At 38.7% G+C, this 26737-nt stretch overlaps 1 protein-coding gene across 2 annotated transcripts; it reads left to right on the top strand.

Annotated features, from left to right (window-relative positions):
- Nucleotides 1-4797: 4797 nt before the first annotated feature.
- Mcts1 (MCTS1 re-initiation and release factor) lies at nucleotides 4798-17373 on the top strand. 2 transcript variants are annotated; one of them, XM_038316633.2, is made up of 6 exons: nucleotides 4798-5114; nucleotides 6272-6424; nucleotides 6975-7072; nucleotides 10197-10330; nucleotides 15912-15979; nucleotides 17167-17373. In XM_038316633.2, the coding sequence occupies exons 1-6, from the start codon at nucleotides 5104-5106 to the stop codon at nucleotides 17246-17248; spliced, it is 546 nt and encodes a 181-aa protein (XP_038172561.1). In that variant the 5' UTR covers nucleotides 4798-5103; the 3' UTR covers nucleotides 17249-17373. The 2 variants fall into 2 exon arrangements, with proteins under 2 accessions (XP_038172561.1, XP_038172560.1); XM_038316632.2 differs by lacking the exon at nucleotides 4798-5114 and adding an exon at nucleotides 5477-5742.
- Nucleotides 17374-26737: the final 9364 nt, after the last annotated feature.

Raw genomic sequence — 26737 nt, 5'->3', positions numbered from 1 at the left:
AATATGAGCCTACGAGGAGACTTCACAGGCTATAGATTCTGAGAGACGGGGGCCCAGCAAGGGTCTGGCAGTGGCTCAGTTCTTTCTTGCAGTGAAAGCAGCTTCTCCACTGCTCAAATTTGTGCCCTGTCTTCTTAGAAAACCTTTCTTTCCTCGACTCTCTAAAGGGTCTGAGTGCTATGCTTATTGCTTAAGTAGTACTTCCCTGGGTTGCACTTAGAGCATTGTATCAAGATGAGTCTGTAAAACACACTCTAAACCCTAAGTGTACAAACACAACTGTGACATGTTTAATGCTTTTACAGCTTTTAGTGAAATACATGACTGGCTTGGGGATTATGTCCTACCCTATGCGGACATTGGGGATCTTGTAAAATAAGATGCAGGGAATATTTATCAATAAATTATAGGACAGAAATCATGTATATTAAAATCATCAAAGAACTTTATAACTGTTTATGACACGGATAAATAAACATTTCTAGGGTTCGGATTTAGTTGATTTTAGTTAAGGTACTGTGTCTCACTGTATTACCCAGGCTGTCCTTGAACTTGCAAGGCTTTATTCTCTTGAGTGCTGGCATTACAGGTATACACCACCCCGTCTGGCCTGGAGTTCATTTCTCATTTTTCTTTTTGTATTTTTGAGATGGTCTCATAGCTTAGGCTGGCCTTAGACTTCTAATCCTCTTGTGCCTCTCAAGTGTTGCACTCACAGGGCTGAGTCATCATTACTTTAATTTTATTTTTTCAAGACAGGGCTTCTCTGTGGAGCTCTGGTTGTCTTAAAACAAGTTTTGTGGGTCAGGCTGGCCTTGAACTCAGAGATTCACCTGTCTCTGCTTCCAGAGTGCTGGGATTAAAGGTGTACGCCACCACCGCCCAGCTCAATTTTTAATTTTTGAAGAGAATAATTTTGAAATACATCCTCTGTGGCACTGGTTTGTTTTAGCAATGCTTTTCTTAAAGGTGAGTGCTGGACCAGCAAGATGGTGCAACAGGTAAAGATGCTTACGCTAAGCTTGATCACATGAGTTTGCTTCCCAGGTTCCAAAGGCAGAAGGGACGAGCTGACTCCTACAATCCGCCCTCTGCTCACATACACACTGTGGTATGCACATGAGCACACTGCAACGCAACAAATAAATAATATAATAAGTCTTTCTCAGGAGCAAACTCTAAAACATAATCTTGGAAAAGTAGAATCCATTTCATTATTATACTATATATAACACTATTTTGTTATTTTTTTTTTCTGGGGTGATACACAGAAACCCCTATCTATCCCAGACAGGGGAGGCAAGGACAAAACAAAGAAAGAAAGAAACAATTCTGGGCTGAAGAGATGGCTCAGAGGTTAAGAGCACTGGCTGCTCTTTCAGAGGTCCTGGGTTCAATTCCCAGCAATCACATGGTAGCTCACAACTGTCTGTATCTCCAGTTCCAGGGCATCTGACACCCTCATACAGACATGCATGCGGGAAAATCATCAATGCACATAAAATAAACAAAAATAAATTATTCTTTAAAAAAGAAAGAAAGAAACAATTCAGGGCTGAAAAATCGGCTCAGTTGTTAAGAGCTCTATTCTAAAAGTCCTGGGTGCGTTCAATTTCCAGCAACCACATGGTGGCTCACAACCATCTCTAGTGGACTCTGACGCCCCCTTCTGGCATAAAGTTATACATGCAGATAGAGCACTCATACATAAAATAAATAAATACATTTTAAAAAGAAAGAATTCTTTCAAGTCCCGTTTGGTAACTAATGATACAGCAGGTGTGTGAGGGTGGGGTGGGTGTGTATGTACGGTACACAGTAGGTATGTGCTGTGCCACTGAATTGTGTGGCAGTTGATGCCTGTAATTCCAGCACTTGGGAGGCTGAGTAGGAGAACTTCATGTTTGGGGTCAGCCTGAGCTACTTGGTGAATTTCAGGTCAGCCTATGGAGTAAGGGTCTGCCTCAAACAAAAACAGCAACAACACAAAAGAACAATAAAAACTCTAAGCAACCAAGCAGCAACTACCACTCACAGCCCGCTAGCAGTGGCCTGTAATCTCAGATACTCAGGAAGCTGAGGGAGAAAGAGCTCAAATTTCAACGCTGGCCTGGGCAACATAGTGAGACTCTATCTCAAAACTTAAAAACTAAACTGGTTGGTGGGGGCACATGCCTTTAATCCCAGTACTCAGAAGACAGAGGAAGGAGGATCTCTGTGAGTTCAAGGCCAGCCTGGTCTACAAGAGCTAGTTCCAGGGCAGCTAGGGCTACATAGAGAAACCCTGTCTCAAAAAATCAAAAGAACAACAACAACAACAACAAAAACAAACCTAAAAATTAAGATAAGAGGAATGAGAATGTAGCTCAGTAGTGGAGTGCTTGCCCAGTGTGCACAATGCCTTGGGTTCCATTCCCAGTACCACCACAGTCATATACAAAAAAAAAATCCAAAAACCCAAAGCCCCAAACAAAACAAAAATGCCATCGACTGGGTACTGGCAATACATGGTACCAGCTCTAGCAAGAGACTGAATGCATGAGTAAGAAGTTATTTCTAGTAATATGAATTTCTGAATAAATATAAGTAGTTTTTTAAATTATTATTTTCTTATGTGTATGGGTGTTCTTCCTTCATACACACCTGGTGCTCATGGAGGCAAGAATAGGGCACTGGAGCCCCAGGAATGGAGTTATAGATGGTTATGAGCTGCTCCATGGGTCCTAGGAAGTAAACCCAGGTCCTCTGGAAGAGCAGCCAGTACTTTTAACTTGGGAAACATTGCTCTAATCCCCTTAGTAGATTTTCAAATAAAAAGCACAATAAACTAATAAATTTGTCCACTTATTACTAATTTTGTTTTGCTTTTCAAGATAGTGTTTCTCTGTGTAACCCTGGCTGCCCTGGAACTTGCTCTATAAATCAGGCTGACCTGGAACTCAGGGGTCAACCTGATCAACATAAGGAGTTCCAGGCCAGCCTGGGACATACAATGAAGTCCTGTCTCAAAAAAAAATCACACAAGCAAAATATATTTCTTCTCTTTTTATTTAAAAATTTATTCTTCCCTCTTATATTACACCCCAGCCACCATTTCCTCCTCCCTCCTCTCCTCCCAGCCTACCCTCTCCCCCAGATCCACTCTTCCCTGTTTCCTTTTACAAAATAGCAAGCCTCCCAGGGATATCAACCAAACATGGCATAACACATTACAAAATGACTAGGCACAAACCCTCATATCAAGGCCAGACTAGGCAACACAGTAGGAGGTAAAGGGTCCCAAAAGCAGGCAAAAGAAAAGTTAGAGACAGCCCCTGCTCCCGTTGTTAAGACTCCCACAAGAACACCAAGCTACATAGTCATAATATATATGCAGAGGACCAAGGTCAGACATATACGGCTCCCTGATTGTTGCTTCATTTACTGTGAGCCCCTATGAGCCCTGGTGAGTTGACTCTGTGTGCTGTGTTCTTGTAGTGTCTTAATCCCTCTGGCTCCTACAATCCTTCCTCCTCCCCCTCTTCTGCAGGATTCCCTAAGCTCTGTCTAATGTTTGGCTGTGGGTCTCTGTGTCTGTTTCCATCAGTTGCTGGTTGAAGCCTCTCTGTTGATGATTATGTTAGGCTCCTATCTATGTGTATAGCAGAGTATTATTAGGAATCAGCAAAATGGGTTTCTCTCTCTCTCTCTCTCTCTCTCTCTCTCTCTCTCTCTCTCTCTCTCTCTCTCTCTCTCAATTCGCTCTGTAGACCAGGCTGGTCTTGAACTCACAGAGATCCACTTGCCTCTGCCTCCTGAGTGCTGGGATTAAAGGCATGCAACACAAAATGGATTTCTTTATCTCTTCATTTAGATTATGACTATTATTACTGGTCCAGTGGTCTTTTTATTCTTTAAGGAAATTACCTATTTTTAAATTTCTGTTTTGTTTTCTTTTTGAGATGGGGGTCTCAAGTTTCCTCTTGCCATTCAAGTGCTGTGAATATGGGCATGTGTTAACCATGTCTGAAAGGAAATTGTACTTTTTTGATTGTTTTTTATTTTTTTGCTTTTTGAAACAAGGTTTCTCTGTGAAACAGCCCTGGCTGTCCTGGAACTCACTCTGTAGACCAGGCTGGCATTTAACCCACAGAGATCCACCAGCAGCTGCCTCCCAAGTGCTGGGATTAAAGGTGTGTGCCACCTCTGCCCGGCTGTTTTTGGGTTTTCAGACGTGGTTTCTCTGTGACCCTGGCTGTCCCTAAACCTAAACTAGTACTGTAGATCAGGCTGGCCTTGAACTCAGAGACCCACCTACGTCTGCCTCCCAAGTGCCGGAAGCTACCATTCCCTACTACATTCTATTTATATTTCAGTTTCTAAGTATCAGAGTGAAGCAGGGGACAGCAACCTGGTGACTTATTTGATAATTCTATGAGAGCATTTCACTCTCTAATGATTAGTGCTGCCAGATTAAAAAAAAAAGAGAGGTTGTTTAAGTAAATTCAGATAAATAAGTAGTTCTTAGCATAGGCATGTTCAAAATGTAGATGAGATATGCTTGCACTAAAAGATGTTCACTTAATTTGAAATTCAAATTTAATTGTCCTGTAATTTGAGGGTCGCCTAGGTTCGTGCTGCTTGGTAAGCACCAATTCCCTAGGTCACCTCAGACTGAAAACAAAAATCATTGTCATTACAAACTATTTGGTACAGTAATGGGTAGCAACCAAATGACCAAAGAATCTTGACTCTTTGAGGAACCCGTAACTGACGCAACTGCTAAAAATGCTGCTTTGATTGATTCCCGCCCTCCTCCATTCTTCTCCTCCAGCAACCAGAAAGAATTGCTTGATCACTTCTAAAGTCCCGCCCTTTCAGCTATCCCCAATGGAGAGTAAGCTGTTACTCAAAAGGAGGCAACAAAAGCGTCAACGTGGAGTTGAGAGGAGCGGAAGTAGTCAAATTTCGCTGAGGGCCGTAAAGCGGATAGTATTTTCGCCTTCCGGATAACGACAGCAGCTCCTACTGTCAGTGCCGGCCTTCCTCGTGCCGGACCCTTCCTAATTCAATTTCCTTCCCATTCCGGGCCCTTCCCTATCGTCGCCCCCTTCACCTTGGATCATGTTCAAGAAGTAAGGACACGCTGTGGCATCCGTCGGCTGCTCACAAAGGCGGTGGGGGTGGGGGTGGGGAAGAGGGCGAGAGCAAAGGTCCTCTTTCTCTCCTCCGCCCCTGCCATCCTGACTCCCTAAGATTTTTTTTAATATAAATATATAGTACTATGCTCTCACTCAGGACTTGGAACACTTCTTTAAGCTTTCCATCTCTAGTCCTCAATCGGGGTTTGGCTCTCCCGCTCCCATTTTCTTTCTCCTTAACCCTGTTCTGCCCCCTCCGGCAGTGCTATCGCCATTCCTTGGTTTCTACCAATCACATCCTTGCATTGTGATTTAGGGGCACATCCTCCTTAGTTGAGAGGAGAGCCCTGCACTCGCTGCCATATGTTTATTAGTTATGAACTGAAAAAGGGAAGGCTTGACTTCCTGGGTCATGGCAGCGAAGGAGTCTGGGTGACAGGAAGCAGGCAGTCTATCAAGCCAATTGCTTAGCTGCCAGATTAACCTTGTCTTGAAAACAACGAGATAGTTCTGTGTGCTAGTCAGTGTAGGAAGACAAAAATTCCTTGGAAACCTACCCAGTGGGTTTATCTTCCAGATTTGATAGACGCGAAAGGCAAAGGGGGAACATGGGAAAAGGAAGGTGGGTTTTGTGCATGAAAATTTGAGCAGATCTAAACGGATCTTAAAATTATCATCAACATTCCTAAAAAAAAAAAAGTCCCAGCAGACTCCATAACCTGCCGGGGCTCATTCTTTTGTTATGCTTGGGTGGTCTTTTGTATTTTAACGGGTGAGGTTTTGTTTAGATTAAACCCACGTGGGTTTTTTTTTTATTATTATGGATGGGAATCTATTTTTTTCTTTGAGCAAGAATTTTTAGTAAAACGCATTTATGTAGCTGATAATGAATTCTAGCATAACAATTGCTCTGCCCTCATTAATTGCAACAGGCATGGCAGTTTATTCTAATATTGTTTTAAAACGTTGGTTTTATATTGTATAAGACAAATGGAAATTGTGGTATTTTAAAAGCAATTTACTTCATAATTATTTTAAGTATGACTACTTGCTTGGGAATAGATGATTAATTAGAACCTTACTTTTAGATTTTCTGATTCTTCTGCTTAGCAATGCCCTCTTTTTTTTCCCTTAAAAAAATCATTTGCCAGATTTGATGAAAAAGAAAATGTGTCCAACTGCATCCAGTTGAAAACCTCGGTTATTAAGGGTATTAAAAATCAATTGATAGAGCAATTTCCAGGTATTGAACCATGGCTTAATCAAATCATGCCTAAGAAAGATCCTGTGAAAATTGTCCGATGGTAAGTCCTTGTTTTTCTCCTTCCACATAAAGATTAGAGTAGCTGACTATCAAAGATTAGACTGTTCTCATTCTAAATGGAATTATTTCCACATTAGCTATCGATAGACTAATAACGAGAATAGAATTTAAACTTGCTAGCTATCCATAGACTAATGACGAGAATGGACAGAATTAACTCTAAACTTGTCAATATTTCTATTTGCAAATCTTATCTACATATATTAAAAATGTGTATTTTATCAAAGACTTGTTTTTATAATTGAATTTATTTCAGTTTGCTCTTGAGAGATGTATTTTATTACTTGACAATGGAATTACAATAATAAAATGTGAAATGAAATTGGATATAGCAGGTCATATTTCCTCTCTGTCCTCTATTGTTTTCTCTACTGGATAGGTATTTTTAGGTCAGGATCTTCACTGTATTAATAAGCTTCATGTATCTTTGTATGTGGCTATTTCATGTTATACTTTTATAGAATGTTTGACTTATATTCATTTTGGAAAGAAAATATTTAACTTGGTACTTTGTGACATTTCTCTTACAGCCATGAACACATAGAAATCCTTACAGTAAATGGGGAATTACTGTTTTTTAGACAAAGAGAAGGGCCTTTTTATCCAACCCTAAGATTACTTCATAAATGTAAGTCTTGTTAGAAATATGCACTTGGGAATATAAAAATACACAAAAGGGGTTGAAAATTATAGGAATGGAAAGTTATTTCTGATAGTTTATTTATTTGTGCTAAGTAATCAGGAATATAAAAATAAAGTGGATCCTCATCTTGTAAGTCTGAAAAATGCAAATTTTCTTATGTATTAGAGAAAGCCCTCCCCCTACAAAAAAAAAGCATTCATTAGTTCATCCATTCAATAATAGCCCAGTGTGGTAGCTCACAGATGTAATCACAGAGCTTGGGAAGTTGAGACAAGAAAATAACACAATTTTGAGGTGAGTCTGGACTGTCAGGTGATACCCTCCTCCGAAACAAAGACCCCAGAAATCTTAATTCAATAATTATTTAGTGAACTTTCTATATGTTGGCACTAGGGGCTAGTGCAATTGTAAGCAAAGACAGACTTAGTCCCTTGTCCTTATTGTAGTTAGAAGACTAGACCAGTATGTAATTGTAAACATATATATTCATAAACTGATAAAGGCTTTGAAGATTTTCATTTTAGTTTATTACTAGAGTTCCCTAATAGAGATAATTCTGTATATAGAAAAGCATTAGGTAAATGTGAAAGTCCCACTTATTACTGATTGAGTACATCAACCGATGTCATGAAATCAAATAATGTTTATTTCATGCATACATTTACAAATTGTTAGACTAACTATATTACAAAAAATGGAGGAAGATATAATTCCAATGAGCAAGAACTTTTCAAGTGGGAACTAAATTTTTGCTTTTTAATTTGGTATTGTTGTCAAGAGGCAGAAGGAAAGATAGTGATTTATAGGCTCTATTGTGATGGGTAGTGGTGATTGAATTTATCTCGTAAAAAACCAAATTCATTAAATCACAAGGAGATACAGTTTTAATTGCCTGGCCTTACAGAGGTCAGGAGTAGCAAAACTGTTTGGCAAATCTTAAAGCAGGTGAAATATTTTAATATTTATAAAACTAATTATAGTTATTCAAATAAGCATTGCTATTTTTAGGTTAAGATCTGATAGAAATTAAATTCAGATGCAGTGGGAATAAGTTGTTATTGTTCTTTGTGACAAACACTAGGTAACCAAGGCTGCTTTTGTACTTCTAATTCTTCTACCTCTACCTCCTAGGTGCTGGGATTATAAAGCTGTGCTACCATATCTGGCTACTGTCATTACTTCTAGGGAGCTTAGAGAAGCTTAAAGACCCTAAGGACTGGAGAGATGATTTAGAAGTTACTGGCTACTCTTCCAGAGGTCCTGAGTTCAATTCCCAGTACCCACATGATGGCTCACAACTGTCTCTTACTGTAGTCCCATGGAATCTAATGCCCTCTTCTGGTGTGCATGCATGTAGACAAAACACCCATAGTCCTAAATAAATATAAAGAAAAAAAAGCCACTAAAACCTCCAATCCTCAAGTCATCATGTGACAGCCTCTAGAGATTCTTTAAGTGTTGGTTTGTAATTTATTGGTATATATACACACAGACACTTTTCTAAGATTACAAAATTTATATGTGCATAAATGTGGGAAATCACAGGAATAGGAAACTAATAAGCAAGTGTATTTCTGTAATCCAGAGTAAACTATATTTAGTTCATTGGTATATTCTCATCCACTTTATTTCCTATGTTGTATACAAACACTTTCTGTTTTGTTTTATTTTGTGCTGGAAATTGAACCCAGGACCTTGTGCATGCTAGGTAGGCTTTATAGTGCTGAGCACAATCATTTTTGTTCTTTTAAAATTGGGCTCTCTGCTACTTAGTTTTCTCTATTAAGATTTTGCATTGGTAAATCATATGGACTTGCAGTTGGTGAATCAGTATTGATAGGATTACTAGTTGTAAGAGTTTTTTTCTTTTTTCTTTTTGGAGACAGGGTTTCTCTGTAGCTTTGAAGCCTGTCCTGGAACTAGCTCTTGTAGACCATGCTAGCTTCGAACACATTGAGATCCACCTGCCTCTGCCTTCCCAGTGCTGACATTCAGGCACGCGCCACCACCGCCCAGCTAAGAGTACTTTTCATACAATTCTTTCACTCTTCCTCTTTCTAGTAACCACTGATTTTTTATTTGATTGAGACAGGGTTTCTCTGTGTGTAGCCCTGACTGTCCTGGACTCACTTTGTAGACCAGGCTGGCCTTGAACTGAAAGAGATATGCCTCTGCCTCCTGAGTGCTGGGATTAAAGGTGTGGGCCACCATTGCTTGGCCAGTGATCCTTTTTGACAGTATTTTATTTCTGCTTTTTTTCATTTACATGTTGTATTGTGAAGAGTTTCTAGGCATTAAGTATTTTCTAAAAGCATGGTTTACTGTAGATTTAAACTACTTTTTTTGTTCTTGTTTGTTTTTCGAGATAGGGTTTCTCTGTGTAGCTTAGGAGCCTATCCTGGCACTCATTCTGTAGACCAGGGTGGCCTCAAACTCACAGAGGTCTGCCTTGCTCTGCCTCCCAAGTGCCGGGATTAAAGTCGTGTGTAACCACCGACTTATACTACTCTTATTGACATATCTTCCCTCTACCATTTGTTAGACATTGTGATCCACCTCAGTTTCTTCTTTATATGTTAGTGATGGAACACATCTTTCTATCCAACATATTTCTATCCTCCTTATTCTTTAGGACAGACTCAGAAGTAGAGTTACTGGGTTAAGAATAGAATTCTTGCCGGGCGGTGGTGGCGCACGCCTTTAATCCCAGCACTCGGGAGGCAGAGGCAGGCGGATCTCTGAGTTCGAGGCCAGCCTGGTCTACAAGAGCTAGCTCCAGGACAGGCTCTAGAAACTACAGGGAAACCCTGTCTCAAAAAACAAAAACAAAAACAAACAAACAAACAAAAAGAATAGAATTCTTTTCAAGGCTTTTAATCTGTGCTGCTAAGTCGTTCTAAAGGAAGCTTACACCCATTTGCAAGCTATTTGGATATATTATTCTTTTCTTGAAAATATTTATCAAATTTGTTAGTAAAGGACAGTGATTTGGCTTTTATTTTACAACCATAAGAGTATTGTAATTTTGGAAAATACTTGTTTGTGTTCTTTGCCATTATCTTGAGTCTTCAGTCATACTAATTTATATAATTTATTTCTTCTCTTGTAGATCCTTTTATCTTGCCACATCAGCAGGTTGATAAAGGAGCCATCAAATTTGTCCTCAGTGGAGCAAATATCATGTGTCCCGGCTTAACTTCTCCTGGAGCTAAGCTTTACCCTGCTGCCGTAGATACTATTGTTGTATCCTTCCCAGGGCTTAACCACTGAAAATTGTTCATTGTGTTCTTGCCATTACTGAAATATCTAGCATCCAGAAGAATATATGTGTTTTTAGTTTTTATTAGTATATTTTCAGAAATTGGAGTTTCACTCTGTAGCCAAAGCTAGCCTTGAGCTTGTAATTCTGCTGCCTCAGTCTCCCCATCAGTGCTTGAATTACAGGCATGTGCTACCATACCCTGTTGAAGGAGACTTTTAATTTTGACTAAGAGAAATGGGAGATAAACTCAAATCAACCAACCTTGAATTTTTTCCTCTTCTCTCCTGTTCTCTCTCCCTCCCTCCCTTCCTTTCTTTTTCTGAGATAAGGTCTTACTATGTAGCCTTGGCTGGACCTCAGACTCAGTATGTGGTTCAGGCTGGTTTAGAACTCATCATGGATTCCAAATTGGTCTCAGATTGATCAGAATTCTTCTACCCGTTTCCTGAATGTTGGGATCATAGGATTATAAAATGGCATATTCTTGGCCATGAAAGAAGTGAGAGATGAACTGGAATCAAGCAGCCTTTTTATTTCTTTTTTTTTTTCTTTTTGAGAAAGTGTCTCATGTAGCCCAGGGTGGTCTCAAACTTGTAGGCAAGGATGCTCTAGAACTCCTACTCTTCCTGCCTCTACCTTCCAAGTTCTGTAATTATAGGCATGCGCCCCATTCTTCCCTCTCCTCTTTGTTTTTTCAAGGCACAGTTTGTGTACCCTTGGCTGTCCTGGAACTAGCTCTATAGAACAGGCTGGCTTCGAACTCAAATTGATCCGCTTGCCTCTGCCTCCTGAGTGCTGGGATTAAAAGCATGTGCTACCATCACTCAGCTCCTCCTTTTCAATTTTCTTCTCAAATAAGTTTCTTTAAACCATTTTACACATGTATGCAATGTATTATGATTATATTCACTCCTCTTACCTCCAATTACATTTTCTGTCTTTTTTTTTCTTGAGACAGTCTTACTCGCAAAGATCTGCTTGCCTCTGTCTCCTGAGTGCTGGTTTTGAAGGGATGTGCCACCATACCCACTCTCTTGTATCTATCTATCTATTATCTATCTATCTATCTATCTATCTATCTATCTATCTATCTATCTATCTATCTATCTATCTATCTATCTATCTATTTGTTGGAGACAGGATCTCACTATATATCTCTGACTGGCTTAGATTTTACTTTGTATCCCAGACTATCCTCGTCCTTTTTGTAATCCTGCTTCTGCCTCTTAAGTGCTGGGATTACAGATGTTTACCACTATTCCCAGTTCCCTTCTTCTTTTTGACAGTCTTAAACTGACCTTAAATTTACTATGTAGCCAACACTATTCTTTTTCTTTTTTTTTTTTTTTTTTTGGTTTTTCGAGACAGGGTTTCCCTGTAGTTTCTAGAGCCTGTCCTGGAACTAGCTCTTGTAGACCAGGCTGGCCTCGAACTCAGAGATCCGCCTGTCTCTGCCTCCTGAGTGCTGGGATTAAAGGCATGCGCCACCACCGCCCGGCGCCACCACTATTCTTGAATTCCTTATTCATACCATGGGTCATACCACGGGCATATACTGTCATGCCAGATTCCTTTTATATTTTTATTTTTAAATTTTCTATTTCTCTCTGTGTATGTATGTGTATATATACATATATATATACACACACATATACACATACATGTATGCATATATACACATATATGTGTATATACATATATACACACATACATATATGTGTACATGCATATGCACACACATATACATATATATGTATATATACGTGTGTATATATATACATATATATGCATATGTATATGTATGTGTAGGTAAGAGAACAATTTCAGGAGTCAATTCTCTCTTTTTACTGTAGGATCTTGGGATAGCACTCAGTTCATCAGGTCTATATCTTAAGCAGTTCTACCTTCTGGATCCTCTTGTCCTCCCTTTTTATTTTGTGATGATAAATTGTGTTTCATTTTATGTGGGTTCATAGAAGGTAATTAAAAAGTTATTAAGGAGTTCCAGTGTCATTGCAGCCTGTTTACAACCTATTATCAGACTCAGGATGCAGTCTGAAACTTGATTATGAATAGGTTATAGGTGATCTGACTGGATCCTCTTTTGCACATAAACTTGTCACTTTAATGTTTAGTTTGACTCTCCAGATACAGTGTGTAGAAGTTAGTTTGATTCGGGACCTAACTTGGTCCCACCTTTGAAGATAATTAGTTAACAAAGCTTTCCCATCAATAGTGGAATAAAAACATTCAAGAAAAAACTGAATTGAGGCAGCAGGTATAGTGTGTGTGTGTGTGGGGGGGTATTTTGTGTTATGTAGCCTGGATTAGCCCGGAACTCAATAGGTAGCCTAGGGTGGCCTTGAATCTTCCTGTCTCAGCCTTCCAGTACTGGGTTTACAGGCATCTATTAATGTACCAGCCTAAAAATTGACTTTTAGGTGGTTGGTTTAGAACTGAGAACATATTTTTCTCTAAGAGAAATGTGTATTTTTATATTTAAAATAATCTTGTTATGCAATGCAAGCTAGCCTTGAACTCATGGTGATCTTCTAATTCAGCTTTCCCAAGTACTAGGATTACGGGTGAGCATCTCACACACACACACACACACACACACTTAGAAAACATTTTAAGATTTTTAACATATTCAACCTAAAAATTTATAAGTAGAATTTGTTTCTTTTTGAGAAGGATTCTAGTCTAATCTTGAATTTTTGGTGATCTGCCTGTATCAGCTCTCAAGTATCAGATCACAGGAATGAGCCATCATGTCTAGCTAGGTCTTTTATTTGTTTTTTTGAAAGAGGGTCTCTCTTACCTAGTCCTGGGTGTCCTGGAATTTATATATGAACCAGGCTTACCTCACAGAGATCCGCCTGCCTCTGCCCCCAAGTGCTGGGGTTAAAGGCATGTGCCACAACACTAGCTAAGAATGAATTTTTGGAAGGACTATATTCCCAGATTGACTGTCTTAGTTTGTGTTCTTACAGGTCTCATTAGAAAAAGAAGGTGGCAGATATTAATAATGAATGTGATAGGTCAAATAAATACATTTAGAGACATTGCAATTTAGTTTCAAACAAGGAAAAAGTGAGACCTTAAATAACCATAGGCCAGTCAATGGTGGCACATGCGTTTAATCCCAGCACTCAGGGAAGCAGAGGCAGGCAGATTGTTCGAGGCCAGCAAGCCTGGTCTATAGAGTGAGTTCCTGGATAGTCAGGACTACACAGAAACCCTCTTATGAAAAACCAAACCAAGTGAACAAAAAGAAAGAAAGAAAGGAAAGAAGGAAGGAAGGAAGGAAGGAAGAAAGGAAAGGAAAGGAAAGGAAAGGAAAGGAAAGGAAAGGAAAGGAAAGGAAAGGAAAGGAAATAACCACAGGAGCAAAAAGCCAATATAACCTATTCAACTTTTTAAAAGAAATGCACATGGACCTATAAGCAGTGGTGTGTACCTGTATTCCCAGAATCTGGGAAGCTGAGACAGGACAAGTGCCATGAGTTCAAGGCCAGGCTGGAGTACATGAGACTGCCTCAAAAACAAACCAGAAATAGAAGAGCTAGTGATAAACTGAGACAGCTTCAAATCAAGGAATAGTCTTATTATGTTGGACTTTTTATTCGTTTTGAGACAGCAGTTCACTATGTAGCCCTGGTGGCAAAGAAGTTGCTATGTAAACATCAGGCTGGCCTCAAATTCACAGAGATCTTCTTGCCTCTGCCTCTTAAACATTGGAAGTAAGGGTTTAACCACCACATTTGGTCATGGTGGTCTTTTAAGTCACAATCAGTTAATGATTCCTATTATCCTTTTTGTCTAGGGGTTGCTAGGGAGGAAACTCACTTTTTTAAACTTGTTTTTGAGACAGGGTCTCATGCAGCCCAGGCTGGCCTGGAACTCTTGATGATCTATCTTCCTGCCTCTACTTCCCAAATGCTGGATTACAGGTGTGTGCTACCATGTCTCTCCTCTTTTCCCACCCCCCATTCAGGATCTTACTAGGTAGTTCAGACTGATTTTGAACTCACAATCCTGCTCCAGCCTCCCAGGTGCTGATATTCCATAGGTGCGCCATCACAGCCCTGCTCCATACTGTTTAAAGGATACTGTTTATGCTATGAATAGGACTAAGTGATTCTGCATCACTTCCAATTTGCAGCAATATTTCATCTATATTATCTATTAAATAGGATTTTGTTCATTAGGACAGGAATCTATCTTCTGCTTTATCATAGACAGAGTGGTCATTTGTCTCAGGCTGAGAAAAGGAATAGTAATTGGTGCATACAAGGAAATCACTATGAAGTGTGGGTTGCATTTAAAGGTGTGTTTTAACTGGATGTGTTAGCTTAAGCTTGTAATCCTAGTACTTGGAAGGCTGAGGCAAGAAGACTGCCATTAGTTTGAGGTCAGCCTCAGAAACAAAAATACCAAGGTGTAATGATGGGTACATACTTTTAGCACTCAGGAGGTATCTTTATGAATTTGAGAACATCCTGGTTTACATAGCCCAGATCTGCCTGGGCTACATAGTGTGACACCAACTTTCAAAAAAAGGTGTATTCTGTGTCTTGTGCTCAAAAGAAGGCTTTCTCTTTTGTGGCATTTATACCTAAAGGATAGAATAAGTGTATATGATAGACACACATTGTATTGATGTAGATACGAGTCACATACTAGGTATTCAAATATTTGTGCTATACTGAATGGACCACTGGAAAGTCAATGGAGAAAAGTATTATTTGAGGACAAGGTTACCTTTTATGTTTATAGATTTAAACAATGGTATGTTTTCTGTTCTGTATCGTTCCTTGACTGGAAGATTTTCCTAGTGCCTTAACTTTGCCATCACCCCCCACTCCTCTTTTGGGGATGAAGTTTCCTCATTTGAAGTAACAGATTTACAGAAATTGCAAAAAATAGTAGAGAGATTCTGTGTGTATTTGAACTCAAACACTGCAGCATAAAACATGGAAGCTTCAAAGGATAACTAAAATCATTGTTTCGATTGTATAAAGGCTGAAACTGTTACAAGGGGCTCATCAAAATAGAGTGAAATCTAGTATATTTTTGAGACAGTCTTGTTATGTAACATAGAGCTGACCTTAAGCTAGCTATGTAGCTCAGGGTTTACTAAAATTTATGGTTTTCCTTCCCTAACTTTCTAAGTACAGTGGTTATCAGCTTGTACCTTGCCCAGCTGGGAATATAATCATTATCTTATGTGTTATTTATATAAAGCCACCATTTGGTTGTAGAAATAACTAAAGCAGTTGATAAATATTTCACAGATTTAAGTATTTATCTGCAGTAAGTTTTATCTTTTTTGCCTGACTTTCTGGTCTGGTTCATAGGGAGGTGCAGTACAGATATTTGGCTTGAAACTAAAATGAGAAATTCATTGAGGATTTATTGGCTATTCACATTGTACCCAAAGACCGCTAGGTTCCTGCTCGTAAGGAATCAATAGTCTAGGAGAGAACAAAGATGGGCTCAAATTGTTTTTCATACTTCCCCTCCCCAAACTGAGAAATCGTTTTCTTAGCTTGTTTTCAGGCAATTATGGCAGAAGGAAAGCAACATGCTTTGTGTGTTGGTGTCATGAAGATGTCTGCAGAAGATATGTAAGTCTCATTATAGGTTCATATAACTGAAATATGAGTGGTAGCTCAGGAAGCATCAGTTACAGGTGACGTCTGATGTCATTCATACCACATCTTATTAATATCTAAGCAAAGTAGCTCATTTCTTGTTTTTCCTAACATTGGGAAGCCATTACAACTCACTTTGCCTTCAGGGTTACATTCTTAAACATTTTCAAATGAAATGTGCTGAAACAGGTGTTATACCTGTCTGTGTATGTGATACTTTAGGATTTTCACTTTAGTGCCTATCTAGGTTTAAATTGGTGATAGAGGGTGTGTATTTTACTGCTAGTTTTGAAAACACACATACAGCTGGGTGTAACAGCACCTGACTATAATTCTAGCACTTTGTGAGGTGGAAGCAGGGGGAGTGTGAGTTTGAGGCTACTTGGGACTACAAAGTGACTGTCTCAAAAATACTTTTTTACATTCTAACCTGGTGATAAAAGAAATGTGGCATGTTTTCAATATATATAACCAAAATTCCGCTAATTTTGCTTTGATATTTAGTGTGTTGATGTTTCCATATTTTGTAGGTATCGTTCTGTTTGTATTTACTTTCTGGGTTGTTCTCCACTCCAGACAGGGTTTCTCTGTGTTGCCTTGGCTGTCCTGGAACTCACTCTGTAGAACAGGCTGGCCTTGAACTCGCAGAGATCTACCTGCCTCTGGGATGAAAGGCATTGGCTACTAACACCTGGCTATTTCTTGGGTGTCTGAGACAGAGTCTCTTGTAGCCCAGGTTGATCTTGAACTCACCATGCAATTGAGGATGACTTTGAATTTCTGATCTGCCTCCAGTCTGGGATTATAGGTGTGTGCTACCACACCCAGCTTTAGAATTACTTAAATATGAATTTCAAGAGTGATTATGTGGCTCAATGGTGGAGTGGTTGTATAGCATAAATGAGGCCCGGGGTTTGATTTTGTAGTACCACAAAAAACAAATAGCCAACTAAAAGAGAAGTCAGATCAACCAAATCCCCAAACCCCACAAATTGCCACAAAGTACTGTAGTTTAATGTAGACAATAATATACTAGCAATACATTTCCTACATGGTGCTCACTGATTGTAAATTAGCACGACATTTTAGACTGTGTTTCTCATGAATGATTAAGCCTATAAAATTCATAAAACCTGCTTATGTATTTTTTCTTTCTACAGTGAGAAAGTCAACAAAGGAATTGGCATTGAAAATATCCATTATTTAAATGATGGGCTGTGGCATATGAAGACATATAAATGAACCTCAAAAGGAATGTGCTTGGGCTAAACATGGCTATTATGCTGTATCTGTGTTTGTGTCTATGTGTAGCAGCATGAAGACAATGCCTCTATGGTTATGCTGAATAAATTCTGCAGATGCTAAAATTCTGTTAGCTTCAGAAATTATTTTACTTAAACACAAATTACAATTGGGTAGCAAACTTGAACATTAAAGGGTATCTGGTAAGTAAATTAGCAGAGAACTCAGTGTCCTATTTAGGTTAATGATAGAAGATGATTTGGTAAATGCGTTTGCCAGTTTATGGTAGATTCCTAGATAGTTTGTCTAGTTATGGAGCTAGAAGCTAGATTTGGAATTTTATTCCATTATTCAGAGGCACCCAGTGTGTTCTTGTATGCATTTGTCTCTCTCTCTCTCTCTGTGTGTGTGTTTGTTTTTGTTTTAAATTTCACTATGGACTATTCCAAACATACTCTAAAATATGGGCAATAGTATAATAGGCTTTCCTTCCTTCATCACCCTGATTCACTTTATGGCTAATCTTCCTTTACCTATGCTTCAGTTTTCTTCCCTATTTCCTAGTTACTGTGAAGCAAATCTTAGCCTATTATTTCACCTGTAACTATTTTAATATGTATCTTTAAAAAAATATAATCACAATACCCTGAAAATGTTTAAAAAGTTATTTTCTAATATGATCAACTATCTAAACTTGTCAGATTCCCTCAACTGTCTCTTTTCAAGTTTTATAAACTGTTAGTTTCCTTGAGTTAGGGACCAGATTCTTATATTGTATATGGTTGATATTTGTTTTTATATTAAATTCATTTTCTTTTATCTTTTTAAATCATTTAAGAAATATAGTTTCGTCTTAGGAAGTTTCCATGTTCTTTATCTTTTTTCTCTCTATCACTGCCCTGTGTACACAGGAAAATACAGTATACAGTTCTGTAAAAATCAGGTTTCGCCAGATTAAGGTTCATTTATAATGCCTTCTCTTGAGTCAGATTATGCCATTTAAATTTTCAGCTTTGTGTTCCACTATATTGCCTTCAAAATGTCTATCTCCCTCCTATCCTGAGGGCAACGGGCCACTATAGAAAGAAGAGTAATTTGTTTTGGAAGTAAAAGAATACTTGCAAGTTTTAGTGATAAAGACCTTTCTTCCCAGTGACCTTGTTATGCTAGTGTCTCAGCCATCTCTTTTGGTTATTTACCAATATTGACTGTGATTTTATTTTTCAGATGGATACAGATATTTACAAGATTGTGGTGACCTGTGTTACAGTTAGAAGTTGGTGACAATGGTGAGGGTGGATAGTAAAGAGAGAGATCATTCAGCTGGCTGTTGGTTCTAGCTGGGCCTCTCAGGATGTAACATAGGTGAATACAGATATAAAATCTGATCCTCAGATTGGCAAACTATTCACCATTGATGGACCATGTAAGACTTGGAGATTTCCCAGTTAGAATATAAATATATTAATTTGTGTAATGGGCCTTTATAGGGCAAACAAAGGTTAGTACCTTGGGATAATAATATTTTATCTGGGCCAGGCGGTGGTGGTGCATACTTTTAATACCAGCACTTGGGAGGCAGAAGCAGACAGATCTCTGAATTTGAGGCCAGCCTGGTCTACAGAGTGAGTTCTAGGACAGGCTCCAAAGCTAAAGAGAAACCCTGTCTCAAAAAACAAAAACAACAACAAAATTTCATCTGGGCTGGGTTAAGGCTTAGAGAATTTGTTCTGCTTCTTCCTGAATTAGAATGCTTATACTGCCAAAATCTTATCTTTACTAGCCTGTAGATATGCCCTGATATTTTACTTCCTATATCCTTTTCAAGTTTTTTGTCTATTAATTTCTTCTTGTGACAGTTGTATTTTATAACTTACCATGTTACTTAATTTTGATAGTTATTAATGATAGATAAAAAAGCCTTGTTGGGTGTGGTGGGGCACACCCTTTATTCCAGCACTCAGGCAGGAGAATCTCTGAGTATAGATAGCCAGGTATAGATAGTAAGATCTTGTCTCAGAACATTTATGCTGATTTACTGATTTCAAATTCTTGTCTCTCGGGGGCTGGAGAGATGGCTCAAAGGTTAAGAGCACTCACTGCCTGTTCTTCCAAAGGTCCTGAGTTCACTTCCCAGCAACAACATGGTGGCTCACAACCATCTGTAATGGGGTCTGGTGCCCTCTTCTGGCGTGCAGGCATACACACAGACAGAATATTGTATACATAATAAACAAACAAACAAATAAATATTTAAAAAATATTCATGTCTCTCATTCTGAGGCAGAAACACCCATTTTGATGCCTATAGTTCCTTATAGTCCTAAAAATAATATATGTGCCACTTGTGCCAAAAACAAACTTTGAATTTTTATTTTTAGTGCTGAAATGTTAGTTGACTAAGGTTGTCTGTATGGTGCAAACAATCAAGAACACAACACACACAAACATAGACTGTAGAAGTTAAAACTTTGTTTTGCCTGGTTTCTAGGATAATTTATCCTTGTACATAGCCACTGTCACAGTGGGTGTAGAGAATACTTTTTCTATGATGCTAAGGTACATTGACTGTTGCCTTAGTGAACTAAGTATGTTGCCTGCCTTTCTTGAGTTTGAGGACTCATCTCATCAGTTTTAACCAGGGATGCCAGCTTACTTGTGCAGGCCTTTTCAGGTTTTTTTCCATTTTTTTTTTTGTTTGTTTTGAGACAGGGTTTCTCTATAACAGCCTTAGCTTTCCTGGAACTTGCTTTGTAGACCAGGCTGACCACAAACTCAAGAGATCTACTTACCTCTGCCTCTTGAGTGCTGGGATTAAAAGTGTGCATCACCATGTCCAGATGGCCTTTTCGGTTTTTAAACATGTATGGAATCCAACTGAGAGATGCTAAAGTAGCAGAAAGATGAGCCACTTTATGCAGCACGCTTGAAGGAAAATTTACCTATGTTCCTGAGAATAATACAGAGAGGGCCTGTTATCGTTTGAGCAAACACCAGTTTTAAGTTTCAAAATGAAATCTGTTTCAAACTTAACTTACATTCCAGTTATTCTTGTGTAGTTGGCTCATTTTTACTCAGCCCAGGTCAGCTGAGCTCAATAGGGTATTGTTTCTATATAGAATAGCACAAAGGAAAAAATATACATGTATAGGAAACTTCATGAAGAAAAAAAAGGCAATGGTGATAGTCCAAGACCAATTTATAAATTCAGTATTTCCCAATTTTAAGTCACTGGAATTTGCAAATTAGTGTCAGGTATTGTGGCTCACTGTTTTAACCACAGCACTTTGGAGGCAGAGACAGGTAGATCTCTGAGTTTGAGGCCAGTCTCCATCTACATAATGAGTTCTAGGATAGCCAGTGCTACATAGTGATACCTTGTTTCAAAATAATGTACAAAGTACATGTAAACTAACCATAAAATATCTCTTACATTGTATCCAGTATGGAATTTTTTAAAAATCTAAATGTAGGAATGGAGAGAAAGCTCAGTGGTTAAGAGCACAGGCTGCTTATTGCAGTGTACCAGGCACATGGTACATGCAGGCAAAACACCTAACATACAATAGATTAATTTTTTTTAATCCATATACTCTGGGTGGTAGTGGCGCATACCTTTAGTCCCAGCACTCGGGAGGCAGAGGCAGGCGGATCTCTGTGAGTTCGAGGCTAGCCTGGTCTACAAAGCGAGTTCCAGGACAGCCAGAACTCTTAGGCAGTAAAACCCTGTCTCAAACAAAGGAAAACTCCATATTCTTTGCAGTTGTAACGGTTCCCCACCCCAGGTTAGATGGTTTCCTACAGTTCAGTGCCTCACATCTTGAGCCACCAGTCCTTTTCTAGCAGCTGCCATCTCAACTCCCGTTTCTGCCTCCCTGTAGTAGAGGTTGAACCCAAGACTTTGTAAATGCCAAGCAAGTGCGCTGACATTGGGCTATATCTCTAGTCTTCTTTTATTTTGAGACAGGGGCTCAGTAATTTACCTAAACTAGCCTTGAACTCATTCTATAATCCAAAAGTCCTTGAATTTGCTTCAACCTCCCACGAAGCTAGGATTATGGGCTGTACCACCAGGGCCAGTTCATGGTTTCTTTTTTATCTCTTTTTAAAGAAATGTTACCAAATTCTGGGGCTGGAGAGATGGCTCAGAGGTTAAGAGCACTGCTGCTCTTCCAAAGGTCCTGAGTTCAATTCCCAGTAACCACATGGTGACTCACAACCATCTGTAATAAGATCTGCTGCCCTTTTCTGGCCTGCAGGATACATGCAGGAAGAACCCTATATACATAATAAATAAAAATCTTTAAAAATAAAGTAAAATTTAAAAAAGTTATCAACTTCAAATAAGACTAGCTGGATTTATTCCAAGGGTAGTCCTGAGCATTTCCAAATTGAGGGGATTGATATTCCCCAAATAGAGATTATATGCTATTTGTTAAATAACAATTCTGTACAAGCATCTAAACACATCGTAACTGAGAATACACTGTTTATAGGTATAGTGCTTTAGAAAAAGGTAAAAAAATAGCAATTTGCTAAATTTGCAGAGGTATTTCATTTTTTTTTTGGTTGGTCATGGTAACGTAAGCACAGCAATTATGTATTAATGGAATTATGGTGTATACCCAAACAAAATGGGGTAAATATTTTCATTCTGTTTATCTAGATTCCTTAATATTGAGAACAATCTCTCGTTGTTCTTCAGGAAATTAAAAATGATTCCAATTTCTAAATGAGTATCTACAAAAATTGATTTTGAATGAAAGAAAAAGAGTGAAAACGTAAATCGCATGTCAATATAACATTTCTGAGCTCTCATGCAACCAGAAACTTGCTATAAGGGTAGGTCATTAAAATATTGTGGAAACCCTGTAGACAATCTACATTAAGTATGTTACAATATCACAGCAAAAATCCAAATATAACTTTGCTTTTTTTGTTTTTGTTTTGTTTTGAGACAGGATTTATTTTTGTAGCTTTGGAGCCTGTTAGCATTAGTTCTATAGACCTGGCTGGCCTCGAACTCACAGATATCTCTGCCTCTGCTTCCTCAGTGCTGGGATTAAAGGCATGCGCCACCACCGCCTGGCAACTTTACTTTTTTTTTTTTTTTTTTTTTTTTTGTTTTTTGAGACAGGGTTTCTCTGTGGCTTTGGAGCCTGTCCTGGAACTAGCTCTTGTAGACCAGGCTGGTCTCGAACTCACAGAGATCCGCCTGCCTCTGCCTCCCGAGTGCTGGGATTAAAGGCGTGTGCCACCACCGCCCGGCTGGCAACTTTACTTTTAATATCATAGTCTTGCAACAGTTTTTAATGAAGCCATACCAGTCTGTGTAAAGACTGATGCATGTAAATTAATGATATATTTTTATATTTTGTATTTTATGCTTTCTATGTATATTTTTAGTAAACTTTTAATGGTAGGAATAGTGAGATTTACCAACTATAACATCAGTTTGTTTAGTACTGTATTAAAAGTAATTAATTCCTAGTAAAGAACTACAGTGAAATCAGATTGGGGTGAATGAACAAAACTGAGGGTCAGTTTTAAAATAAGCATTAGAATTAGGAGGCTGAGTGTAGTGGTACATGTCTGTATTCCCAGCACTTGGGAGACCGAAGCTGGACTACCATAAGTTTAAATCCAACTGTTACTTACAGAGAACTGCCTGAAAAACAAATCAAAAAGAAACCAGGTATGGTTAGTGCACCTCTATAATTGCCTCTTCAGCCATACCTGCCTGGTAGTCCTGCTTCTGAAGGCAGATTGAGGCTTGGAGAACAGTTTATTTCACCTTGTCTCTAAAGCCAACCTTTTAGTGAATAAAATCTATCATAGATTAAGGAAGAAACTCTCAGGAGCTTGTTCTGAAATTGTTTATTATGAGCAGTTCATTAATCCCAGATAAATGTGAATTTTAGGCTAGCCTGGACTACATAAATGCTACATCCAACAACAGAATCCTGAAATAAAAGTTACAGGATGGGGGGATTAACATTTGCTTTAGAGTAACACTAAATTTTATCCTTGAAAACTCTGAGAAATAAAAGACAAACTAATAAAAATAATTCTCACTTAAAACCCTAGTTGGAGAGAATGACATGTCTCACTACTAATGTTCAATTTAAAGAAAACATCAGTAGTTAATTACAAATAGAAATATAGGCGTCAGTTTTATGTGGAAGACTAGTTCAAAAACTTAGGATGTGTAGGAGACTTACTGTTACAGTTTTTATATGTAGGAATGTTTTGCCTGCATGTACGTGCACCACCTGTATGCTTGGTGCTCAGGGAGGTCAGAAGAAAGTATCAGATCCCTGGAACTGGAGTTAAGTGAGGCACCATGTGCGTTTGGAGAACGAACTTGGGTCCTTTACAAGAGTAACAATTGCTAAGCCATCTCTCTCACCCACTGCAGATTTCTTAATGTCAACATGCACAACATTGGTTTTTCTTTTAGGCAAAACCAGAAAGAAAAACAAGTCCATAAAACCAAACATTTTCCAGATTCTTCTCCTGTCTAAGGTCTTGCTATGTATATAATCCAAGCTGCCCTGAACTCCTGATCCTCCTGCCTCAGCCCCTTGAGTACTTGGATTACCAATATGCATGACCCCAGCTTTTCAAATACTTAATTTCAGTCAGGGTCAATGGGGAACAATAAACGATAGGGTATAATACATTATTTACTCTCTTCAAGTTCATGTACGTATTCTTGGAATTCTACCATATGAAAAACATCTAGGTTTACAAGATAGAAAGCTTTACCTTTTCCTATTTTAACTTTAATAATACAGCTTGTCGGTAATAATTGCCAACTATCATTTAGTTTCCTGTACTGTAATAAGTAACTTCCGGCTTACATAGCATGTAGGCAGAGGATTTGCTTTACAGCAAGACTGGTTATAACTTAGCTCTTGTTTAGAGAGCCATTTTAACATTAAGCCTTCAACACAAATTCATTTTCCGTCAGCTGGGTGGTGGTGGTGCACGTCTTTAATCCCAGCACTCTAGAGGCAGTGGCAGATGGATCTCAGTGTTTTGCAGGCCAGCCTGGTCTACAGAATGAGGTATTGGACAGCCAGGGCTACAAAGAGAAACCCTGTCTGAAAACAAAAACAAAAAAATTTGGTTTCCTTGTTCATCAAAGGAAACCGACTGGGAAGTCTACAATCTGGCAGCCCATTTTTCTCCCTACCAATTTCTGTTCTTTGTCTCTCAAGATTAAGGTTGCCTTATGCTGGTGCCCTGAGGCTTGGAAACTAGCTGTCCTGGAACTGGCTTTGTAGACCAGGCTGGCCTCAAACTCAGAGATCTGCCTGCTTTGGCCTCCTGAATACTGGCATTAAAGGCATGTGCCCCCACTGCTTGGTCAGATGTTATCTTAAAACTATTCCCCTATTAGTTTGAATATTCAATACCAGCTGTTATTTAAATCAGTGGTTTAATATTTTACCATCAAGATATTTAATTCTGCCAGGCGGTGGTGACACAGGCCTTTAATCCCAGCACTCGGGAGGCAGAGGCAGGTAGATCTGAGTTCAAGGCCAGCCTGGTCTACAGAGTGAGTTCCAGGACAGCCTCCAAAACTACAGAGAAGCACTGTCTAAAAAAACCCAAACATATTTAATTCTAAGGATTGATATATGATTAACTAGAGTACTAAATGTGTCCAAATAAGGAAAGGGAACTAGCATTCCCCAGGTGTCCACCATGCACAAACTCTTCTTACATATTCTCATTTAGTTTTATGATTCTGTGGGGACAGCTCTTAGGGTTTTTACAAACGAGGACACTAATACTCAGAGGTTATTTATGCAGAGCTAGTAAACAGCAGGAATGGAATCTGAACCTAAGTCCACCCACCTGCAAAGCTAGAAAACTTTCCCATGACACTCCATAAATGTTAATCTCAGCCTACAGTTGAATCATCTTTTTGGGTCATGAAAGGGAAGTATATATTGGTTATCTGTTTCATAGTGGGATAATAGTGTGTAGGGTTTGTATGAGGTGTGTGGAGTGTGCCCACAACCTTATGCTGCTGACAGGATATTCTTTTCCTCTTCAATAGCAGGATGTCCTAGGAAAATCCTTTGAAATTGAGCTTAGTTCTGAGAGCTGATCTGTTCTTACTACTCAATCTTGCCTTGAAGCCAGGTGCGGTATAGCCATTTAAAGGTTATGACATTTAGAGGCTTTTGTTGGACCCTTAAAAACGATATAAGGGAATAGCTAGTTATGTGGAAGCAATTCCAACACTCGGGAGAGAAGCTGAGGCTGAGGATCTCTCTGAGACTAGCACACACTATGCACTGACTGTCTTTTAAAAAGCATGGCAATTAGAGAAGTGTGCAACGTGCAAGGGCAGGCCTAACAATTGCTTTGAAGATAGTTGGGGGAAATATTAATGGTAATTAAAGTTAATGAGTAGTTTGGGTTCATTTATATAAGGGGAAAAGTTGAGATGTCTAATTGATGTTTTGCTTCAAATACAATGATTTCATTTAGAAGGGGATGGTCCTTGGACTGAACTCAATGTAAGGTAATGGCCTGGAGCCTACTAAAAGTCAGGTTCCAGTTTCCATTTCATTCAATACAACCCCAAACGGGACTCTTGGGTGTTTTCTCCCATTCACATTTAAACATTGGCATATTTCTGGAACTGTGTAGCCCTCTGCTATGCAGTATGGTGGTCACTAGCCATATGTTGCTACTGCGCACTGGAAATGTAGTAAATGAATTGTTATGTGTTATAACTATCATACACACTGCATTTCAAAGACTGAACTAGAAAAGAATGTTACCTGTAATTATTCCTGTAGATTACATGTTGAATTGATAGTACTTTAGATATATTGGGTTAAATAAAATATTACTGAAATGTAATTTTACCTATGTCTTTTTGCTCTTTAATGTGGTTACTAAAATTTTTAAACTGTAGGTATTCATGTCTAATGTATGGACAGCAATGGGCTCATGAAAAGGCTTCCTCACATGTACTTTAGATAAATACAAGGAGAAAAATGATCACTACTAGTATTCACCTGTCTTTGTTCTCATTTAGTACTCAGGGTACCAAAGTGATGTATCGTATCAGATCTAAGAATTAAAAAATTATATTTATGGGTGTTTTATATGTCCATGCACCACATGTGTGCCTTTGGTGCCTGCAGAAGCTAGAAGATAGTATTGGTTCCCTGGAACTATTGTTACAGCTGGTTGTGAGTCACCATGTGGATGGTGGGAACTGAACCTGGGTCCTTTGCAAGAGCAGTTAGTGCTCTTAACGTACTGAGTCATCTTTCCTGTCCCATCCCCAAAATTAATAAAACCAAAAAACCCAAGCCTTTAAGTCCTGCTCTTTCTGCCAGAACTTTTGCCAAAGTAATAATGCAATGGCATAAATGGCATGGCTATTCTTGTGTGAAATCACTAAAAAAACACCCCCAAACATGGATATTATGTGAATTTAAAGAAACAGTATCTCTC

The sequence above is a fragment of the Arvicola amphibius genome, chromosome X, assembly GCF_903992535.2.
Source record: "Arvicola amphibius chromosome X, mArvAmp1.2, whole genome shotgun sequence".
In the NCBI taxonomy this organism is placed as follows: Eukaryota; Metazoa; Chordata; class Mammalia; order Rodentia; family Cricetidae; genus Arvicola; species Arvicola amphibius.
Note: the sequence above shows the minus strand (reverse complement) of the source record. Positions and strands in the feature narration are given on the sequence as shown.

Excerpts from the sequence above, each read along its gene's own strand:
- Mcts1 (XM_038316632.2), top strand. Across the intron at positions 6,425-6,974 it reads CCTGTGAAAATTGTCCGATG|CCATGAACACATAGAAATCC; the intron begins GTAAGTCCTTGT and ends TTTCTCTTACAG. Across the intron at positions 7,073-10,196 it reads CCTAAGATTACTTCATAAAT|ATCCTTTTATCTTGCCACAT; the intron begins GTAAGTCTTGTT and ends CTTCTCTTGTAG.